We start from the raw sequence: 21,531 nt of genomic DNA on the forward strand, positions 1-21,531 counted from the left end.
AGAAAAAGAGTTTCATGAAAGAGGCAATAGAGAACCTGGATAGGAAAGGTGTGTCCCAGACCACTCACAGGGACAGAGCAGTTCTTGCGAACATCCAGCCCATTCACCAGCAGAAACGTTGTGCCTATCCAAAGCAAAGAGAGAACAGCCCTTTCTGTTTAAGATGAAAAAACGATGCATATAAAGAGTAACACTCCACTATCTTTTGCTCCTACATGTACTATGCTATGTATCAACAAGCCAAGGGCAAATATTCCCTAAGATCTCACTACCAAGACTCACCCTGCATCGTTTGCACACACAGATGGTGGCAGGAGGCCAAGGAACAGCGTGCCTCTCTGGGAGGGGAACGCCAGCACAACGGAGCAGCATGTGTCAAAGGAAGCCTTCCCAAGCAAAAGATGAAAGCAAAAACATTTTTCCCAGTTTTTTTTCTTTCCTAACGGCTGTCTCAGGATGTAATTGAGCTCACACATTCAAAGGGAAGATCAAAACGGCAGCCCAACAAAGCCTCACTGAACCCTCTATTAATAGCTCTGCAATGTCAGTAAGTACCTGCCTCAAAAAGGTGCTTCCTTCTCCTAAATGCTGTAAGCCTTGCAGGCATTTTACCTCTCAGCTTCTCCCATAGCATCCATGCCCCTCACATGTCTACATGTGCTTGATGCTGGAACAGCTTCACTGGCTGCTTGGAAAACTTCTGGCTTGATCACGAACTGGATGGGAGGGAGCAGGCCCTCCTCTGGTGATTAGCTTTTCAGAGCTCACTGCTCAGCTCCAAAATTAGTGCATTCAGGCACCAAAATAATTTCCATTTTGCAATCCAACATTTATAAACTAATTTTGCTAAAGCTCCAAGCTAATTACAGTCAGAATTAGTGAGTTACAAACAAACAAATGATCAACAGGCTTAAAGATGAAATTCAGCCCATGTTTTGTCAACGATGCTTTCTCTCCTCTTCCAGAATGCTGCCCAGTTTTAAAGAAATAAGCCCCAGCTTGCTGAAAAATGCAGAGAGCAGGATCTGTGTGGGGGCTTTTCTTTGTGCTTGTGGGGAGCCAGGCACAAGAAACCTCTTGCAGCAGAGTTGGGGACCTTTGCTCGCTCAGCCATGACTGGATTGCAGATGCCCAGTCTCTTCAGGTCAGGGGCAATGCCCATCTCTTTGCTAGATACTGAGAATGCTTTTGGAGATGGATGCCATGCAAACAGCCCTGTCCTGCAGTTATCAGCCTCAAAAGAGGCTTTTGTGACAGCTGGAGGGTGAACGTAACCCACAACACTCCAGCTGTTTCTGGGAAAGATGTCTCCTTTGCCTGACCACTTCCTGGAGTTCAGCCCTCACAGGGTGAAGGCCAATGTCAGGCAGGGCAGACCTCCTGGGATTGCCTAGGACATCTCTGGGAGCCAGCCACCTCCTCTCTGCCATCCCCCACACATGGCATGTGGAATTTCGCAGAACTCAGGCTGTTGTAACACTCCATAGCTCAGCACTGTCCAGTAACCCCAAACAGACCACATTGCATCAACACTGGCAGTGCCTCAGCAACTTGAGAGGTGCAAGAAACACAGCCCTGCACACTACATGCAAGGAAAGAGACAGTTTTAAATACCAGGCTCCACATGCCTAGGGCTGAGCTGGCACCATTCTATCCCTGCAGGCATGCAGCTGGCCCAGGAGTTGGCTGGGAGCTCCCTGCAGGGCTCAGCTTCCCAGGGAGCCTGGCTGCTCTGGCATCATTTACCTGGCTGTGGTCAGGCTCCTGTCGCATTTGACTTAATCGCTCCGCAAACTGCACCTTCTCCCTCTCCAGCTGCTTCTGTGCCGTGCGAAGCCTCTCCAGGTCGAGCTGGTATGCAGCCTTCTTCACCTGCAGCTCCTCTCGCTCCCGCTCCAGCTCCTGCCACCCTCTCTGGACCTGCTCCTCGCGCTGGGCCAGGTGGGCCTCCTGCTCTGCCAGTTCCTTCTCCCGGACTTCCCACTCCTTCTCTCTCCTCCGCCTCTCCTCCTGGTGCTGTGTCTGCTGCTTCTTCAAGTTGGCCAACTCCTGGCGCTGCTTCTCCAGGTTGCGCTGCTTCTCCTGCTCCAGCAGCGAGGTTGGCCGGAAGAAGCTTCGGGTCAGAGCCCTCTCACTCAGAGCCAGCTTCTGGTCCTCAATGTAGGTGTCCTGCTGCAGTACAACACCCTAGGAAAGAGTGGATATGAATCACTACAGCATCCTCTCCATGAGGAGATGCCCATCCCTGAAAACCTCAGGATGCTGTACTGAACTCCATTTTTCTCCCACCAAACTCACAGAGCAGCACTGCTGCTTTATGCTGGGCTACCAGAGGCTGCTGGCAAAGCTTCTCCCCCAGCAGCTTCCGAAATTCATGTGAGCACTGGTTCCTTAGGTAGCAGCTCATTCCCACACCTGGCTGGCATGCTGCCTGGAAGCTGGCTATGGGGTATCCAGCCATGCAGGGATATGACAGGCAGAGAATGGCCAACAGGGGATGAAGTGCGACTGGCACCTCATGCAAGCAGCAAGCTGAAGCAGGATGGAGGGCTAAGCCTACCTGCAAAGCACTGAGCAGCTTATGGAGGCTGGTAATGGTTTGGAGGACCTGCTGCAAGAAAACAAAAGCATTGCTATTAGATCTCACTTGGTGCTGGGGTAGGTGTACAGCACCTTTCCTCTGTGACCCACCATGGGTCTGACAAGTTGTACGGCCATCCCTCTGCACCTTCCTTTTCCTCACTCTTCTCTTGCAATGACTGCATCATCCCCAATACACCAACACATTCCTTGGACATCTCTCAGAGGTGCCTGGTATCACCTTCCTCCCTTTCCTAGCTGTCAGGGCAGTGGGGGAAGAAATATCTGCAGAGGCACCTTGTGGTACAGACTTCATGGGAAGTCCTGGTTTTTCACTTCAAACCACTTCCCACAGCATCAGCTTGCTCAAGAACAAGCAGAGTAACTGGAATGAGACCCAACAGTTCACTTTAAAACTTTCAGGAAAAGAACTTCAAGGAGTTAGAAAAATTAGAAATCTTAGAATGGATGTGGACTATTTGTACTCTTCTCCCCTGGCTGACCCATACAAATCCCACTGCCATTAGACAGAAAAGCTGTACTACAGCAAGCACTCAAGAGCAGCAGGTGTGTTCTTGGAGGCTCTCCGAAAATGTAAGTAAGTGCCAATACCTTGTACATCAATACAGAACAACCTACTTTGGAGCAATGCCCTATCCTCAAATTTAGCCTAGCTAAAATTTTCTCTGAATCTCTCATATCCTACAATTACTTTAAGAAGAAAAAACACTGCAGTATTTGCATTAGTGGTGATAGCCAGTATTAAGAGAAGTGCTTCTCATTGTGCCATTAATGCTAATTGGGAGTTAGGAATGTGTATCAAAGGGAGAACAGAAATTTAATTGCTCCAATTCACTGCACCTGCAACATAAAATGAAACTCTCTCTGTCTGCAGATGCACAATAAATACAGCCCTGTGCATCCTGGTGGTAATTAACCCTTGTTGCCTATAATCAGCACATATCATCCTGCTGGCAAGAAGATGACAATCAGCAAATTCCCTGTCTGAACATTCAAGGTTAAACAAATAAATGACACAGTGGCTTCATCTTAATGTATTTAAGTCTAGATGCGCTTCAGCAAATGAAATGTCTTTTCTTCTACATTACCACTTATTAAGACAAATTCTCTTGCCCCTTAAAAGAAGGAAACAGCTGAGCAATGGAATCAATTCTTACCTCGTTATTCCTTTTCAACATGAACATCAGATTAGCATTTCCACCCTATGACAAGATCACAAATTTAATATGAGGACAATCAGAACCACAGCAAATGTAATTAGCTGAACTAATGACATACTCGTTCAACACCCCCTCCACCTTTCATTCTGGGAGAATTCATGCACTGTTTTTAGGCAAGTTAAAATCATATACAATAAAATGTTAATTAGGTGACATTTTGTAGTTATGTCACGGATCGATCCCCAGCAAGAATAGGTGCAAGGTTACAGCTAACCTTATAATTTCAATAATGATGCATAATTAAACATATGCTTTGGCTGTTCTGCAGACAGACGGTAGATAACCTGTGCCACCCAAGGAGCAAAACTGATTTGCAGTAGTTTTCAAGTCAGAGTTTTACCTACAGTAAAGTGGTTTTGGTTGCATACTTCCAAATTTATTTAATTTTATTTTTAACTTGTTAGGACATACCTAATTGCCAGGAAATTTAAGCATTTTTCAAGACTACAATTGTCACTCTCAAGAAATCTGAACTCAATGCCACCAGAGAGATAAACCAAGCTATACCTTCTTTAAAATGCTGTCTGATTCTGTTCTCCGAAGATCCTGAGCATCGTCACCTTCATCTTTCGCTCCACCTAAAGGAAGAAGCCAGCAATGACACTGGTTATTCAACCATAGATGAACTTGCTAAAGGCTGAGAAATTTAATACAGGAAACTCACATGTTTCAGAAAAGGGGACACAGAGCACTTGACACATTAACTAAATGCATTTGCTCCCTAAATATATGGAACACGTCAGCACTACCAGAAAAAGTGGATGTGAGTTTAGATTAAGATTGACTTTGGTTTCAGAGAACGTGCTGATAAATTCGGCACACTGCTATCAATTGGTGCTCTGTCTACCCCCACACTGCCATCCACTACCACAGAATACGTGCTGAGAAGACATGAGGCAGAGTAAGAGCAGATGGAGGATGATAATAGAATCATATCAGGGTATATTATTGCAGGTATAGTTTCAATGCCTCTCTTGTGCAAGTTAATTTACATCTGGGTCAGATACTGCTGTGTGACACTCTGTGTAATTCTATGCTAACAATTTATGATTAACCTTAGTTATCAGAAACTTGGATCTTCAAAGAAACACTGGACTTCTCTTTCTAACTTCCCCTTGGAAGGCTCATATCAGTGCTACCAAGCAGGACTGAACTGACCTGTGGGGAACAGGAGGGCTGTAACTCTCCCCCTGTGCTGCCCTTTTGCTCAGGGCTGGCAATGGAGTGGCATGGGCCTTCCATCCTCTGGCTCTTGCCAAGATTCTTGTATTCCCCTTGCCAGCTTAGATGCAGCCCGAGGTGAAAAACAACACTTGCAGTGGTAACCTACTGCCCTATTTTAATGATAAACAACTTTAAACACACCTGAATCTATGTTAATGTGAAAGACACCATACCTAGCGCAAAGACCCTCTTCCCCCACCCCCACCCAGGAAGGCTTTGCTATTAAAGGCTGACCCTCAAATCCTCCTAACAGACCTTCTCTCCTGCGCCACGTCCTGGGACCTTCCACCTCTTTGCAGGAGGAAACACCTCCCTTCTGCTTTGCTGGAGGGGAGAATGAAGGGGAGTCAGGTTATAAGCTTTGCCCGAGGTTTCACAGGTTGTGAACAGAAGAACTGGAGAAGAGTGCCAGGTTTCATACCTTCTGGCCTCCAGCTGAACAAACAGGCCCTTCATTCTTTTCCCAAAATCTCCCAAGACCCTACAACTACTGAATTACAATCTAATTCAAAAGAGGCTATTTCTACAGAAAACCTAGAGTTGGGCAACAAACAGCCTGAGGTTGTCCCATTCATCATTGCAACAGAGAGGCACAACCCTAAACAAACCCCTCCAGTGTGAATATATTTGTCATTATGATGACAAGGCCTGTGAAGGGCTTTGCAGCTTTTGAATGGAGCTGGGAAAACTACATATTTCTCATGTCTGACTGTCTGGAGCTAACACTGCTCCTTTAATGCAGGTCAGACGAGGTCCAATGATCCCAATGCTGAGACAGACACTAGCGCAGCAAAACTGGTTGTATTGGGAGTGTGTGCGAGACCACAGAGAAAGGAATTTGAGGACAGGGAAGTGTCTGATGACTAGGGCAAAGAAAGAGAGCATTGGGAAGCAGCCAACTATGCAGCTGAAATAAAGTGTCACACATTTCCTTGGGAGAGACTTAATTGCAGGAATAACACATGCAGTTGTAGGTGGAACAAATGCATAGAGAGCAAAGACAGGGGAGAAGGTGTTTGATTCAGCAATATCCTCATCCATTCGCAAATGCAACAGCACCAGGACTGCTGCTGCAAGATAAGTGAAGAACAAAGAACAGAGCCATAGATATTACAATATCAACACAAAGAAACTAATCTATTGAGGAGCCAAGTGCTTTCATGTGGCACAGAAGTAAAAGAGTAAGGATTGAGTTTTAGAGAGCATAGAGAGAAAGGAGTTAAGAGTTCAGATGTTTAATCCTCGTGTAGCCAGAGGTTCTCGGCTACCATCATTCCACCTGTACCCAGGCTTTTTACTAATTTGTGATTTAATCTATCAACTATTATTGGAGAGAAGTTGTGAAACCCAAATCACCAGCTGAACGAAGTCCTTCTGAATCAAGAGGATACGATGACATGTATTATGAACAAATGCTGGTGTGCACACACGTAACTACTCACCCTTGGAAGCATTCATCTGATGACTGTCAAATCCTCCAAAAGTTTCTGCCCTTCTAGGAAGAGAGATAGGGCCAACTCCTCCTTCCTGTTCCATGGCACTGCTGCTGACCTGCTGTCCGAGGGCAGTGCCCAGGCTCCTGTTCACCAGGTCTTGCAGCAGTTCCACTGATAAAAAGCAACAATGTCTCTGTTAAAGGCCACCTCAGGCTTCTGAGCTATTTTCATCACTGCCTGAGCTCAGGTCAGAAATTCACACACTTGGCTATACCAGTAACCCATGTTTCTGTGACAATGAAACAAACAGTAGGCCCCTGCAAAAACTCAGTCTGCCTGACCATTAACTACAATTCGTGGAGCTCTGTACAGGCTTACACCTCCCTCTCTTTCTCCAGGCAATCTGGCATGCTCTGATAAAAGAATTTAATAACTTATAGCCTCTCCAAAAATCACACTGGAAGGTTGCCTGAGTTTCCAGCTACCCTTGCCTTTATCAATGAACTTGCTTGTCCCTTGCAGGCACCACAAGTGCCTCCTGGAACCCAAGCCCCATCTTTCTAAGACTGCAGCACAGCAAAAGCCTGGATGGTCAGACTTTCAGCCAAGGATAAATCCTGTGCTGGTCCTGACCTCAAAGCAGGTTCAATGCATTGTTGTTCTTTGTGCTGGCTTTTCTGCCTTCTTTCAACACCCATCAATATCTGCTTCATTTCCTGATCCTCATGATCTGTCCCTCGTGACCTGTCCCTGAGACAATACCATGAGTAGCAGTACCTTCTCATCTGTGCTGTTATTCTGACAAAGAGAAGACTTACCCTGCAAAACTGGTGCTTGAGAACTGATGCCTTCACTAAAGCTGAAGGGTCTGTCAGTTACTGTAACTGACATGTCACCTGACTGGCTCACCTTCATTTATTGCCGTTTTCATAATGGCCTCTCCTTTAGGAGCCTCCTCTGTGTTGGCTCTGAAGAGCAGCCTGGAGCCTGGCATCTCTTCCTGCACAGAACTGTCAGCCATGTCCTGGAAGATCTTCGTCTTCTCCTCCAGCAAGAGCAGGATCTGCTTATCCTTCTGCTGAAGTTGTTCTGTGGGGGTGAACAGAAAACAAGAGATGAAGACAGAAAAGAAAAGCTTTGGCAAGGAAACCTGAGCGATTCCTGAGATACTGGCCCCATCTAGTGGAACCTGACAATATGTGCTGGGTTTGGCAGCACATATTCTGACACAGTATGACCGTGCCCTGCACAATCCTCACAGAGCAGCAGCATCCAGGAGGCTCAGAAAAAAAATCATGCAAGGAAGGTGAGCTGCCAACTAGGATTGCAATTATTTCCTGGATGAAGGATTCTCACTCCTTAGACAAAAGTCATAGTTCGACCATAAAACCCATCTCAGAAATTCCCGTATATTTTTCCAAAGCTGCTCCCCAGCTCTGTCCCAGGCAGGATTTTACCTTTCAATCCTCTCACTTTTGCATCGGATAACTTCTTTTCAAACTCTGACTCACAAGGGACTCCTTCATCTTCATCTCTATCCCTGGAGAGGAGACATGGCTCCATTACTACAGCAACACAACCATGTGCACCATTTGCCTCACAAGAACAGCTGGGTAACTTACATGGTGTTCATTGTGTCCTGAATTATCTGTATCCAACCGTTACGTTCTTCTTTGGAGCTGGCATGGACTTCCACCATTTCAGGATCTTTTCCACCCATGCTGATCAGGAACAAACCCTTCTCTTCATGAGCCACTTCTCGTACAATCAACTTCTTCAGAGAGATCACAGTGGATTTCTGGTCCTTCAAATGGAAAGAAATGGGTGAGGAGGGTCAACAGTGCTACTTCTCGGGTGCAAACTAGCATTGAAAAGGTCCCAACAATCTACAGAACTACATCTCTCAGGCTGTAAACATTTTCTGACCTTATTGGCTAATTAAAAAAAAAAATCACTTTAATGGGGTCAAACAACAGTTCTGCAGGAAAAGCAATTTCACTTCATTCCATTTCAACAAAGAATTAATTCAGAATTGACTTTGTGGTTTTGTAAACTCTACCATATTTTCCTCTGATCTCAGTTCCTCCTGCCCACGCTCTCCCTGTCATTAATATCATAGCTCCGTACTCTCAGTGCAGCTTGCTAGCGCCTGCTTCACACACAGTATCTTCACGATCTCTCTCCAGGACAGAATAACATCTTGTTTTGAAATGCCACAAAACCTCTGCTGTTCTCAGAGGCTCACAGCTGACTCCTATGTGAGAACTCATGTGTAAGATGACGTTCACTGTGTGCTATGGTGTCTACGTAATCAGCCTGCTCGGTTACAACGCCCATTTGCTGCTGTGTCATCTGCACACAAGTCAGCCCCTCTGTGCACTGTACCAGATGCTACAACTGGAGAGAGTTGGTAGAGGTTCACTAGCAGGACTTATGTGCAAATCAGCTTTCCCTGTGTAGGGCACTGAGCCTGTGCAGAGGGTTGGTAGAACTCCAATAACAAATTATCAGCTTTCAAAATGCTCGAAGAGTGGAAAGGTCACAAGGTTTAGCCATTCTAGACCATGCCTGGAAGGTACAGCCCAAGAGACTCCATTAGGCACTAGGTTTTCTTTAGCAGGTCAGTGTGCCCAGCCCTTTTCAGGGGCCTGCCCTCAAAAGCTAATGTTTTTGCTCTTGTGCATTACAAATTTATTTCTCTGACATTTATTTTCAAGCTGTTCTGTTGAATTGACTGCCCTTGCATTTCACACCACCACCCCCCACAGCAGCTCACAATGTATTAGGACATTTCCTTCTGCCGAGGTTCATTTTTACAATGTTTTCATTATCTCCTTGCCCCCTCCCACCCCAACCACTGCTTCAGTGTGCACAAACTGAAAAGCTCAAGTGTATCGAGTGACAGGCAGGTTTTCAAGGCCAATTATCAGCTGCGCCAGGGCGCTGCAGAAAGGGGAGGTGGGGCATGAAGACATGTTTTCCTATCAAAAAGAATGAAGTCTGCTCAGCAAACAAAAATGTTCTAAGCAAGACAATTAAGTTGTTTTGCAGAAAAGTGGCTGGCTTTGCTGCACAACACACATCACAGGTCTCTCACATAGAAAAGGAAGAAGGATAAAAGGCTGAAGTCTTACCAGTGAGGCAAAGACATACTTCTGGTCCTTCTCCTGAAGGAACACGAGCATATCAGAGAGGAGAACAGCCTGGACTTCTGCAAAAGAAGCAGCCTATCAGTACAGTATAACCACACAATCCACCCCAAACAGATTTATTGTAAATACCACCAGTGCTGGGGAGCAGCAGGGCTGGTCTTACAAATGCTGAAAGCAGGACCAAGTTACCAGGAAGAGCAAGGGCAGCTCCTGGAGCTGACAGGTCAGGTTAGCTCTCAACTGATTTTGCATTAAGCAGCACAAATAAGCATCTGGAAAACCTGCAGGATTTGCTCTCATCTGTTGGAGCAGGAGTGCTCCTCTCCAGCCATATGCTCACTAGTAGTTAAGACATGGGCATGAGTGAAAGCCAGTGACGTTTACTCAATGGAAGCTCTGTTTTCTCAAACAATCAATATTTTAGCCCTGGAGCAAAATATCGGCACAGGAAGTTTTGGGTTTTATGGTTCCCTTGATGAGTGGTTTGCAGAGTGTAAATTATCATGCAATAACAACATTTGTCAGCTACAGTTTCTTTCCCAGGAAATAGTGACTTCGGAAGCCACCACTAATTCTGCTTTCAGACAAACACAACTCTTGTCGACTCCGAGGGGAGCCGACAGAGCCCATGTGAGACACAGGACCTGGCTTTCTTTCACAGGAGAAGGAAGCACAATCTCAAGCCAACAGAGGATTTTGAATCAGACTTTTCCCAGAGTACACATACAGTATTCTAAGTCTCCTAATGACATATCATAAAGTTGTACAGCAACTACCAAGTGTAATGCCCCACCCAGACCCCTCAGTACAAAGAGGTTTTGTGTAATGTACTTGGGAAATCTTGTGACAGAGAGGAAGCAAACCAAAAAGTTAAATCATCCCATGGGTAAATCCTTCCATTCTATTTTGGGAAGACAGGATCCATTACAGATGAAAGAATCACTAAACTTTAAGAAAAGCTGCAAAATGAAATCCAAGGTCTGGAAGGCTTGCAAAGGTGGCATTTGATTCCCTTTTTGTCTGTTCTGTGCATTTTGCAAGACGGGAATTGCTAAAACCCTCTAAAAAAAGTTCTTTCTCTAACTCCCTGTGCTGCATTTCAAATCCTGCAAAATAGCCTGAATGTAAGAACTCTCTCTGGGTCTGCAGCTCGCCTGCAGGACCTGCTTTCCCTGGGAGTTCACACTACAGACATGTTTATGCATTTCTATGACTAAGAAATGCAAATGGAGCCAGTGCTTATCACAGGATTTCACAACGGCAGCATAACTTCCTTCATCCATTATCTAAAGCCAATAGTAGTCATGGGTGCCTCAAAATCATTTATAAACTTCCTGTTTCCAAAACCTCGAAATAAATCATATCCTATATGGAATTCCATGTTATCATCACCTCCCTGCACAGCACAGCACCAGGCTCCCAGTCCCCACTCATGCCCACAAACCATAATTTAATCAGCTGATGCTGGAGGAAGAGAAGGGAAGACCAGCCCGCCTGCCAAGCCTGAGACTCAGCCCTGTCTGTTCTTACTGCCACCATGTCCCAGCTGAAGGACTCCCTGGGAGACCTAGTGTTTAATTCAGTGGTGAACTTCAGTGCACAGCACCTTATGAAATCTACTTCCACCTAACAAACAAAAAGCAATTAAAAAAACACTGACCCAAACAAGAGGCAGCTGCAGCAACACCAGAGCCTCTCCTAAACAGTCTGCATCAGCAGAAGGCAGGACAGTCTTACCTTTTAGACGTCCAGCTGCAGTTTTTAGTGAAACAGGCCCATCTCGGATGAGTTTCCGATGCCTCAAGTCCTCTCTTGCAAACATCTGGCCACTCTTCATCCTCATGATGGACTTGCTATCCGTCCGGTTGTAGATCTCACCAAGGCGCATTTTCTTTTCATAATTGCTGACTTTGCTGTTGACTGCAGCAATCACATCTTTAACGAGGTTTAATGACTGAGTCAAGTCTTCATGTTCAACTTCATTTTCTTTAAAAAGGAAACAGAAAGACCTTGATTTCACTTCATCTTTGTGGAGTCTAACTTCCCAATTTTACTCCCTTCCTTCCTCTTCTCCCTCCTACATTCCGGCATTATAAATTTTAATATTTAAATGATAGGATGCTTTTTTCCCCCTTAAGGAGAGTTTCACAAAACCTTTCACATATAAGTGGGTTGAGATTGGGGACTATTCCAATATACTTTGTATATGAGACAGTACAGATGAAATACACATATTAACCACAGATTTTGGCCATTACCAAAAAAAAACAGGCTGGGAGACTTTGGAGACTAAGCATGTTGCTCCGTAATTAGCTACAGACAGACTTAACTATATCAAAGTACCTGAACAACTAATCCTAGATGGAGATATGGAACTGAGTTATCTTATTACAGCTGCGTGAGACAACAATGGCTGGATTAGCTGGTAAGAAAATCTGCTTCAGCTGAGAAGGATCCAAAAAATATACAATGGATGAACAAAGAGATGCTCAGAATAGAGGAACTGGTCCCTACCTTTGGTGTACTGCAGTATCCTTTGTAAAAGGACTGGGTACTTTGTGATTCTCTGTGTTACCAACAAGATACATTCAGGAATCCCAAGACGCCTCACCAGGGAGCTGCTCATTTTTTTCTAAGGAATAAAGATGAAAATTTCATTTCTGTAGCAAAATGCTCACCAGAGTGCAGAAAAGAGATACTTTTTCCGTTGACTACAAGGTCCTACCTTGACAAAAGCCTGAAACCGCTTGTCCTTTGAGTACAGATCTTTGAAGTAATTGACTGCCTCGTTGTGGTGCCCACAGAATTTGCCATATGTTTTCTTCATTCGCTCTGCACTGTCACCAGAGAACTGCAAGACATAAGACATATAGCTCCAATTTGCACTGAGCTCCTAGTGTGGTATCCCAGGAAAGCCTGCCAGTCTCTCAAAAGAATTTGATGAAACTAACTTAGTCCAAAGCATCCTAAATCAAGTAAGTAGGTCTCTAGAAAGTAAAAAGCTGATTTGGAGAGTTCACAGAGTTCACACCTACAGCAAAATCTGGGATTCTACTCACTGGAGTTAACAGCCAACAACAAAAAAGTCAAAACAAAGAGAAGGCAGAAAGCAGGGATAAAGGAAAGTAAAATGACCCACCCAAAGTTAAACAGCGGGTCAGTAATGCCGCCAAGAGACACACTGGGCATATTATGCTGTGAGCTCCTGTCTACACTCCAGGCTATGGTCAAACTGTTTTGTGCCTGTCAGCGAACACTTCTCTTTCCCACAAAATAAACTGAACTAATTTTCAACAGTGGACCTTCCTCTGAAAGAGAAAAAACTGCTTCAAAAGCAGAGGCAGAGATTTTTACATGTGGGAAGAGTAAAGGTGCCATCAACTGTGATTATCTGACAGGCACAAACAGGAGGGAAGGAAGGGGAAGGAAAAGCGCCTGGTTTCCAGCTGTGTTCTCAGAACTGCAAGCATTTTCCAGCACTTACTTGATTCAGTAGGATGTCACCTATCCTCTTGATAACAAAGTTCTTTTCACTTTTGTCTGCCAATGACTCCTTCTTCCTTTCCAGAATCCGCTGGAAAAAGTTACTGTGGATTTGCAGGAGGTTTTCCAGGCAGGGAAAGATCTTGTCAATGACTTGTTGATCATACTGCAGTTCCTTTAACATGGCTGCACTATACACATCGTTCATGATCTTCAGGGTGCGGACGTGATGCATTTCCGTCTGCATCAGCTCTGCAGAGGATGGAGACAAGGTCAAGACCAAGGTCACTACAGAGTGCACAGGTTACAGCACAAGGAAAAGCTGCCATGAGAAAGCTCTTCCATAACTAGGCTTCTCCAAGTGGTTTCAGAAAATTTCATGTTAGGTACTGAAACATCAATAAATAGTTTCATGTGTGAGAGAAACAGTGAGAGAAATAGTTTCACTTGTGACAAGGGGGCAGAGGAGTCCCACAAAAAAGAGCTTTGGTCACTGAAGGCTGAATCTTCAGCCCTAGTATCAGCCCTAATATGACAGCCCCAGCATATTGCCCTTCTGCCATACAGAACGGCTCCTGAATCTGTCAGAAGACTTCCTAGTTATCTGTTCTGCTGTAACTGAGTTGAAATGTCATCAGCAGACAAACCAGGAGAGGAAATACTTGGGAATTTTTGATGCCTTCTAGATATGTGAATTGCAAAAAGAAAGGCTTCACAGAATACATTACGTTTCTAAGAACTGCAAGAATGAAACTTTGGCTTCTAAGGAAACAAGTCAGCGTTTTCTGACCTGAAGTTCACTGACTTAAATTCACTGACCTAAAGTTTCCCAGATCAATGCATGTGGGAACATCAAGAAGCTATCTAAAACAAGTGAAAAATTAAGATGCAGGTATCTCACCATAAATGACATCTTGCCGCTTAACAACATCTTTGTTTTGCTGCTGTAGGAACTTGCTGTCCACTACTTGGCTCCAGGACTCTGCCTCCAGCTGCTTGGAATCTAATTCCAGTTCTCCCATGAGCTGTCCTTCATTCATGTCTGCACCTTCACAAAGCAACGTAAGTGCCATTAAAATGTGGGTAACTTGTCCCATTTGAGATTCCTGCCTACTCATTTAGGTTTAGGCTTTGTCACACCATGGACATCATACACGTTCTCCTTTACTGACACAAATGATCATATTCCACGTAAGGGCCAGATTATGAAAAGCACTTTTAAAGATTATTTCCTAGTTGCACAGAAGTAGTTCACTACTTTCACATGCACCAAATTCTAGCTCAGATAATGTATTCTGAATCTGGAATACAACTTCACAGACAAAAAAACACAGCAGAAGAGGAAATGTTTTTCTCTCAGCTAAATTCCAAGTAACTCAGCTGTAACCGAAACCTTCTAAATGTTTTCCCACAATTCAACAAGTAAAAAAATCAGTATATGGGGCTTTGTTTATCATGCTGATATTCTAAGATTAAAATCAATGCACTTTAATTGTCCATTAGAAAGGAGGACACTTGCTGAGAATGGATTTTCTATTTCTGGAAGGCAGCACTGAGTGAGACCTTTCTTTTGCCATAAATGCCATGGGGATCTCTTACCTTCATCAACCAGTGACTCCATGGATTCATTCACCCGGCTGATTTTATGTAAGGAGTCTGTTGACTGTGACAGGAATTTCCAAGTGTGTATTAAGCTGTCATCATTCCCAACTCTGCTGAAAAACAGAACATACAATACTATTCATGACATAAAAAATTCAGCCAAATGTACTTTCAAATAATCAGAAGAAATGCATATTAAATATGAATTAGAAAAAAGAAAAAGCCAGCACTGCATGATTATGTACAGAAACGTGCTTTTGTTAGTTGTTGATTCCCACTGGGGATCAAGAAGCTGTAAGAGCTACAGTTTGGAGTGCTGGCGCTTCTTCGGTAAAGAATCACACCTGAGGTTTTATGGTTTGGATAACTGCATTCCATTATTTTCCATTTTAGTCCTCCTCTCCCATCCTCACTGCTCTTGGTGCAAGCAGTGCAAAAAACACAACACCAAAGACTATGCAAGAGTCCTTATCATTAGTCTGAGAAAGATGGGAAAAATGGACTGAAATACATTTCACCATAAATAGCAAAGGCATCCAAACTGCCCAGAACATGCTAGTCCACGTTACTGCCTCATGTGTGGAGCTGCTCGACATGCAAGTAGGGTAGGAACCATAAACTTTCTTCTACAACTCTTTTTGTAATAAATTATTTATAGTGCAGTCCAAAAACACCAGGCAGACTGCAGCTCTGTGCCTTCATCCTACTGTCATAGACACAAAAATTAATACCGTACCTGAGATACAAATGTGTGTGTGCACAGTATCCAGAGCGCAAGGCAAGGGAATTTCCTCCTGGAGCCCAGAGCATCCTATGAAGTGGCCCTGAATCTAACCAGGCCAACTCAGATGCCTCTGAACTCATGCCATGACTAAACTAACCCAGACAATCTGATCATGAAGAAGACAACTGATGGTATCACACATAACATGGGTATTCCTGGCTTTGAGATCCTCTTTTGTACCTTCAGCACAAATCATAGCACAGAAATCTATTCTCAGTGAGGTCTGAATTTCTTTATGTTTGCAGCACCAGGTAAGAGCCACATACTCTCACGTGTGCAGGGAGAAGCCTTACCCTGCAATGTTCTGTATTGAGACACTTTTGGAAAGTGCTGTAGGCTGCTGTGATGATCTCCTGTTGTTGAATATTGAGGTGACAGTGCTTTCATCAGGAGTAAGGATCGCAGAGCGAGGACGCTCCTTGGGCTGTGAGCCTGCAAGGCAAGGGTCAGAGAGGAGTCAGCTGACGCAATCGCCTCAACTGCTGGTAACTGTAACGATGATGATGACTTCAATGATCCAGGCTATAGAATTCACATCCTTTTCTCTCTAGAATCCTCACCAGGGGACCTCAGCAGTTAAAACCAGCCATAGGAAGGAAAGAACATTGACCCCTGTGCAGAACTGACTGCACTACACTACATTTAAAATACCTAGGTGGGATCTGCAAGTCCTGACACATACACTTGGGAAACTGAATTTAATTTTATGTGATAAATAATCACATGTTGCCATCTCTTCTATTGCCTTTTCATTTCCCTGGCCTATAATTATATACATCGTGTTGCTTCTGGTCAAACTTTTTGAGATAGGTTTCTCTATTGGTACATACCGCAGAGAAATGAAAATCCTTATTTCCTTATATTACCACATACTTTTAACTCATCTTTTCATATTAGTTTCAGATTTTGCCTTCTTCAGATGAATTTCTGCTTTCTGGAGCATTATCTCTGAACTTCATGATAAATATCACAGTGAGTAAAACTGTATTATACAGTGTGGTTCCATAGGGAAATCTCCAAGCTATCACTTGTCTTATCAAAGCTTATCACTTAAGCTTGTCAAATCATGGCACTATAAAGCCCATTTGGGCTATTTCAAGCCTATTCTTTACCCTTGGTCATACTGCTCTGCAGTGCAGTATGTATCTCAGCACAGCAGGAAATATTTGTCAGTATTCCTCCTATTCAAAATAAAACTTCTTATTTTGACTACCTCAAAGGCTAAGACTACTTAATTAAAACAAAAAATACTGTATTTTGAATAAACATCTTCTCCACTTAATACTAATAGTTGGATTCTTCTCAGTGTCAGACATAGGTTGCATCTTCCAGATTTTGGGGACTTAACAGCTGTAGACATTCAGCAAGCTACCACAGTCAAGTAGTTATTCTAAATCTGAGATAACTGTACGTTTGCTTAAAGCTACATGGACACTGCAGAAGCAGATGGACCCTGTACAACTTCAGTACAGCTTCTGAAACGTTAAATACTGCTTACCACACACAGAGGATGTTCTCATTCCTGCTTTGATAAATGCTTATCTTTCATAATATCAAGTTACCAGTTGTCAGAACAGTTAAGAACATCACCAAAGCAGAGGGAAAGGATGTTGTCTTACTTTTGTTTCTCATGGTTACTGTGGGTAACGAAGAGGTATCATGTGCCTGCAGCATCCCTCTCTGTGGCTGAAAGAAAAATGAAATTCACTGTCATTTCCTCCTCCTTTCTCCCAGCTATTTGTTCCATATAATTAAATTTAAAAAGTTATGTTTATTCTGAATCTCTCAGAACAGATCAGTTTTTGGCTATCTGTGTATTTTTAAATAGGTTTTTTTCCCATCATTGAAATGGGCAAAATAAAAGATGGAGAAATGTGCAGCAAACAGGAAAAAGAGAAAGTGTTGACAATACTGAGGAGAATTGAAAATCTTCATTGTACAAACATTATTTAGCTTGGAGAACCAGGTTCCTTGAATTTGGGGTAAGCACAAACTCTGCAGGTTCCTCATATAAACAACATATTTAATAGTTTTCATTATATGAAAACTTCAGCACAGGGGTTGAAGTTCTTTCCAGCAAGCTGGAGACTTGGTAACATATGACAGAAGATGTTATATATCTGCATAAACTTTTTTGTTTATTCAGTAGAGTAGATGAAAATCTCTTACCTTCATTTTGACCTTTGCACAAGAAGCAAAACTCTCCTTACAGCCTTTGTGAACAATTGCATTGCAGTCTGTCAAAAGGGAAAAAATTCAACCCGTTAAACAAAACCCCACAGAAAACAGGTCAGTTTTCACTGTTTGTAAGTTGAACTGTTAACTAACACTACTGAGAATTACAACTTTCAGGCATCATTGTGGTTTACACGAGTAGCTACAAATACTAAGAGACAGGCTCCTCTAACAGGATAATTAGCCTTTTGTTTGTTAATAAGATGTCCTCATGGAATTTAACAGGAAATTCTATTTAAAAAGATCAATGCAAGGTTGAGTTGTCAGCGGTCTTAACCAGAGGGTCTTAAATTAAAGAAAAAAAAAAGGAAAGAAAAATGATGGGATTATTTCTCTGAAAGTAAAGCAGGAGATGGAAACAGAAACCAATTGGAGGGCCAATATTTTCTCTGAAAACACAAATACTGCTCTTATCAAAACAGAGACTGTGAGATCCAAAAGACAGGAAAAGGATGGGAAAATTCATTTACATAACTCTGAAATGATAGGCAAGGTCTACAGCACAGAAACCAAGTGCTACCGTACTACAGGGTTACTAGGAAAAGTAACAGGTGACCATGTCTGGGAGGTGGGGACTTCCTGCTGAAAACTACACTGAAGACACCGTTTTGGTTGGAAACCACAGCACTTAACATGCAAAGACCATCATGCTTTAACCCCACCCTTTGCTGCATATGTGCCAGAGCAAAACCTGTATGATTTTTTTGGAATACCCTGAGTCTGTTCATCATCTCTGCCAGAAGATTTCTGGAAATCAAAGCTTACAAAGATAATTAAAATTACTTTTTTTTTCCTTCCATAATAACTGATATTTGGGTTTGAGGCTTTAACTCTTTCAGTCCATAAAAGATCACAGCTCAAATGTTCTCTCTCATGTGAGATTTAGTAGCTTAGAGGAAATTATTTTCACTCACTCATGAAAACATACAAATAATTGTATTTTACATGTGTGTTACACTGTAAGCTTAAAGTTCTGATATTTTTATTGAAGAAATAAGACAAGAAAAAATTCTAAGTCCAGAATGACCAAATATCCTCATGTCCCTGGAATCTCTCACATTTGAGCTTACTTAATAAAAGCCAGTAATTCTGATATTTTGACAGAGAAAAGGGTAAGGGCATAGAGCGTTGCTATTCTGTTATTGTCTCACAATTTCCTGTGCAAGAAAGACAGAACAAAGAAACCTTCATGTTCTTGCAAAAACCCACAAGCACTATCATTTTTTCCGATCGAACAAGGAAGAGGGACAGAACCTGCTTCTGGAGCATGAACAGAGGCAATGAGACAATTCAGAATCATTAAATTCACACTCAAACCTTGAAAGCCTGAAGGCAGCTCTTTAGTATGTACCATTTGGCAATACACCATTTGGATTTTTCAGATTGAAAAATCTGCTTTCAGGGACTTTATTTCACCTATTCAACTCTTCAGCAGGCACGAAGTTCCTCTAACTCCTCTGCATCAGTAGCATTAATAATTAAAACCACCAAAAGCTTATTTTTTTGCATCATTGATCATAAAACAATAAAAAGACCAGGGAGGAAGCTATTAAAAAGTAAGCTTTTTTGCTGGCTCATTTGTTTCATAGTATGCTCAATCTTTTAGCATTGACTAGCTGCTTCAGGAAGCTGGGGGGCATCGCTGAAAAGCTGAGACATTGATATAAAATGATCCAGTGCTTTAAAAGGCATTAAGAGTCATTCACAGACAAGCCAGAGCAGCAATGGTAGTGCTAGTTTGCAACAGCACAGGAATAACAGAGTCTCTGCTGTGGGTTATCCATCATTTCCAGAGCATCTAATACTTGTTTTTAAGATCCAATGGGAGGAAGGAGCACTCTTACATGTGAGATTTCAACCTGGGCCCTCATCAAACCTTCCCCATGGCATTCATTTTCTGGCCAATGAAGAAAACTTACAACAATTTTCTGTCATATCTTGAAAATAAGGAAAGAATATCTATGCTAAAACATGTAACGTTGGGTTATTTTAACTCATTAGTATATAGAGCATTAAACTGGTGTTTTCTAAGTGGCTTCACAAGCTGTAAAGAAAGTTGAGCGGACAAAGGGAGAGGATGCCTTTGAGAGCTTTTAAATGTTGATGCTTTCCATTTCCCATCAGGCTGACAAGGAGTCTCATGCAAACAGCTCTGATGAAATCTCTTCCAGGAAACTCAAAACTGCCATCCAGGATTCAGCTGGCTGCTCCTTCCCCTGCTCACATCTACCAGGAGGAATAGAAGGCTCCAGCCTGGAGCAGTTCCCATATATCCCATTGCTAGGCCAGTGGAGTAAAAAATTACTAACAGGGAGGAAAGGGGAGCACTGAGCTGCAGTGGGGAAAAAAAAATTTTTGTCTGCATATTCTATAGCTTTGGGTTGCTGCATAAACCAGGCAGCATTCTGGGCTTGACCACACAGACTCTGCTGACCTTATCAAGCCACAGGCATGAGAAACTGTGTGATAAGAAAAGAGAACAAAATCACCAATCTGGCAGAAACCTTCAGCTGTGCTTCCCGTCCTGCCTGCACTGTACTGCACGTACTTCATACACACACAGGTAGCTGCCATTTGACCTGTGATGCAATTTCTTGTATAAAGGGAGAAGAGGGTGAGTATTTCCTTTTCTGTACCATGTGGTTTACACTGAGGGCTCACTGAAGCAGTATTTCAGAGAACTAAAGAAATACACTTCAGATGGGTGGGACTTTTTTCCCATTGGAAATAAAAGCCAGGATCCAAGCCAGCTGTCCCTGTCTTTTGTCCATCTTGTCAAAGCACCTCAGGCCCAAGCCATAACATGCAGCTGAATTAAATAAAGTTCTCCAGCTGACTGATAGAGTCCAATAAGGGGTAGAAAACGCCACAGGATGCTGTGATGGCTTAGCTCAGGCTTGGAATGAGGTTACAGGACACCTCCATGCAGCCACGACTCAGTCCAGTTTCCACAAGGCAACATGCTGCTCCATGAATCACTATCTCCAAAGTCTCCCTCCCACCCTAAATCCTTAAGTAAAAGGAAAATAAGTGTAAGGTTCTCAATTTCCATGTCAGATTCAATGAAAAACAAAAGGAAAGGGAGGGAATTCACCTACCCATCCCCTTCCCCCCAACTTACTTGCACAGTAGTACGAATCCTTATTGAAAGGCTTCATACAGTGGTAACAGGTTGCTTGGGCTACAACGGAGGTTGCAGTGAAGAGATGTCCATTTAACAGCTTCTTATCTTTTTCCTTCTCCTTGGAATCTTTGTCCTTCTCTTTAGTCTTTTCTTTATCTTTCTCTTTTTCCTGCCAAGAGAAAATGACCAAATGCTTTGTTACTTTGCAGAGGTCTATTCTCTAGTTACAAATTCCTCAGTGTTTGCCTTTGGCACTGCAACAATATCGATCGGTGCACACCTCAACAATGGTCATGTGTCTGCACAGCTCTCTGTTAACAAAGCCACCCTGCAGCCCCCAGGGATGTGGATTTACATACTATTGACTCACAGATGTCTCACCAGCAGAGATGAATCAGAGTCTGCTCTGAAGGCAGCTATTTTCTTCTACCTTTCTATTATATTTGCTTGGTTTAAGGACTTTACCTCTTTTCTTCTTCTGGACTCTCATCCGTCTCTTCAGTGCTTTCAATGACTTGTGTTAAATGCAAACACCACGTGCAGTGCGTATCAGACTTCCAGCATAGTTAATTTTTAAGGCCAACACGTAAGGCTTGAGATTCGCGACTGCATTTTTAATCGAGAACACAAGTTCTTCCTCAGAGCCTGTACAGCCTCACTGCCACAGTAT

General features: G+C 43.1%; 1 protein-coding gene across 5 annotated transcripts in view; it reads right to left on the bottom strand.

Moving 5' to 3' along the window:
* AKAP13 (A-kinase anchoring protein 13) overlaps positions 1-21,531 on the bottom strand; it is a 92,762-nt gene that overhangs the window by 6,749 nt on the left and 64,482 nt on the right. For 4 of the 5 annotated variants that reach the window (XM_071568497.1, XM_071568496.1, XM_071568498.1 and 1 more), the window contains 20 exons: positions 20,859-21,030; positions 17,672-17,739; positions 17,122-17,188; positions 15,796-15,934; positions 14,716-14,831; positions 14,018-14,164; positions 13,118-13,368; positions 12,359-12,484; positions 12,148-12,265; positions 11,371-11,619; positions 9,616-9,692; positions 8,104-8,285; positions 7,939-8,021; positions 7,391-7,570; positions 6,488-6,652; positions 5,301-5,369; positions 4,329-4,399; positions 3,759-3,803; positions 2,561-2,611; positions 1,747-2,187 (listed from right to left, as the gene is read on the bottom strand). In XM_071568497.1, coding sequence (XP_071424598.1) covers positions 1,747-2,187; positions 2,561-2,611; positions 3,759-3,803; positions 4,329-4,399; positions 5,301-5,369; positions 6,488-6,652; positions 7,391-7,570; positions 7,939-8,021; positions 8,104-8,285; positions 9,616-9,692; positions 11,371-11,619; positions 12,148-12,265; positions 12,359-12,484; positions 13,118-13,368; positions 14,018-14,164; positions 14,716-14,831; positions 15,796-15,934; positions 17,122-17,188; positions 17,672-17,739; positions 20,859-21,030 — 2,817 coding nt within the window. The remainder of the gene's footprint in view (positions 1-1,746; positions 2,188-2,560; positions 2,612-3,758; positions 3,804-4,328; positions 4,400-5,300; positions 5,370-6,487; positions 6,653-7,390; positions 7,571-7,938; positions 8,022-8,103; positions 8,286-9,615; positions 9,693-11,370; positions 11,620-12,147; positions 12,266-12,358; positions 12,485-13,117; positions 13,369-14,017; positions 14,165-14,715; positions 14,832-15,795; positions 15,935-17,121; positions 17,189-17,671; positions 17,740-20,858; positions 21,031-21,531) is intronic. The other variant, XM_071568499.1, reaches the window with a different exon arrangement.

The sequence above is a fragment of the Pithys albifrons genome, chromosome 13 (genome assembly GCF_047495875.1).
Source record: "Pithys albifrons albifrons isolate INPA30051 chromosome 13, PitAlb_v1, whole genome shotgun sequence".
NCBI classification, from domain to species: Eukaryota; Metazoa; Chordata; class Aves; order Passeriformes; family Thamnophilidae; genus Pithys; species Pithys albifrons.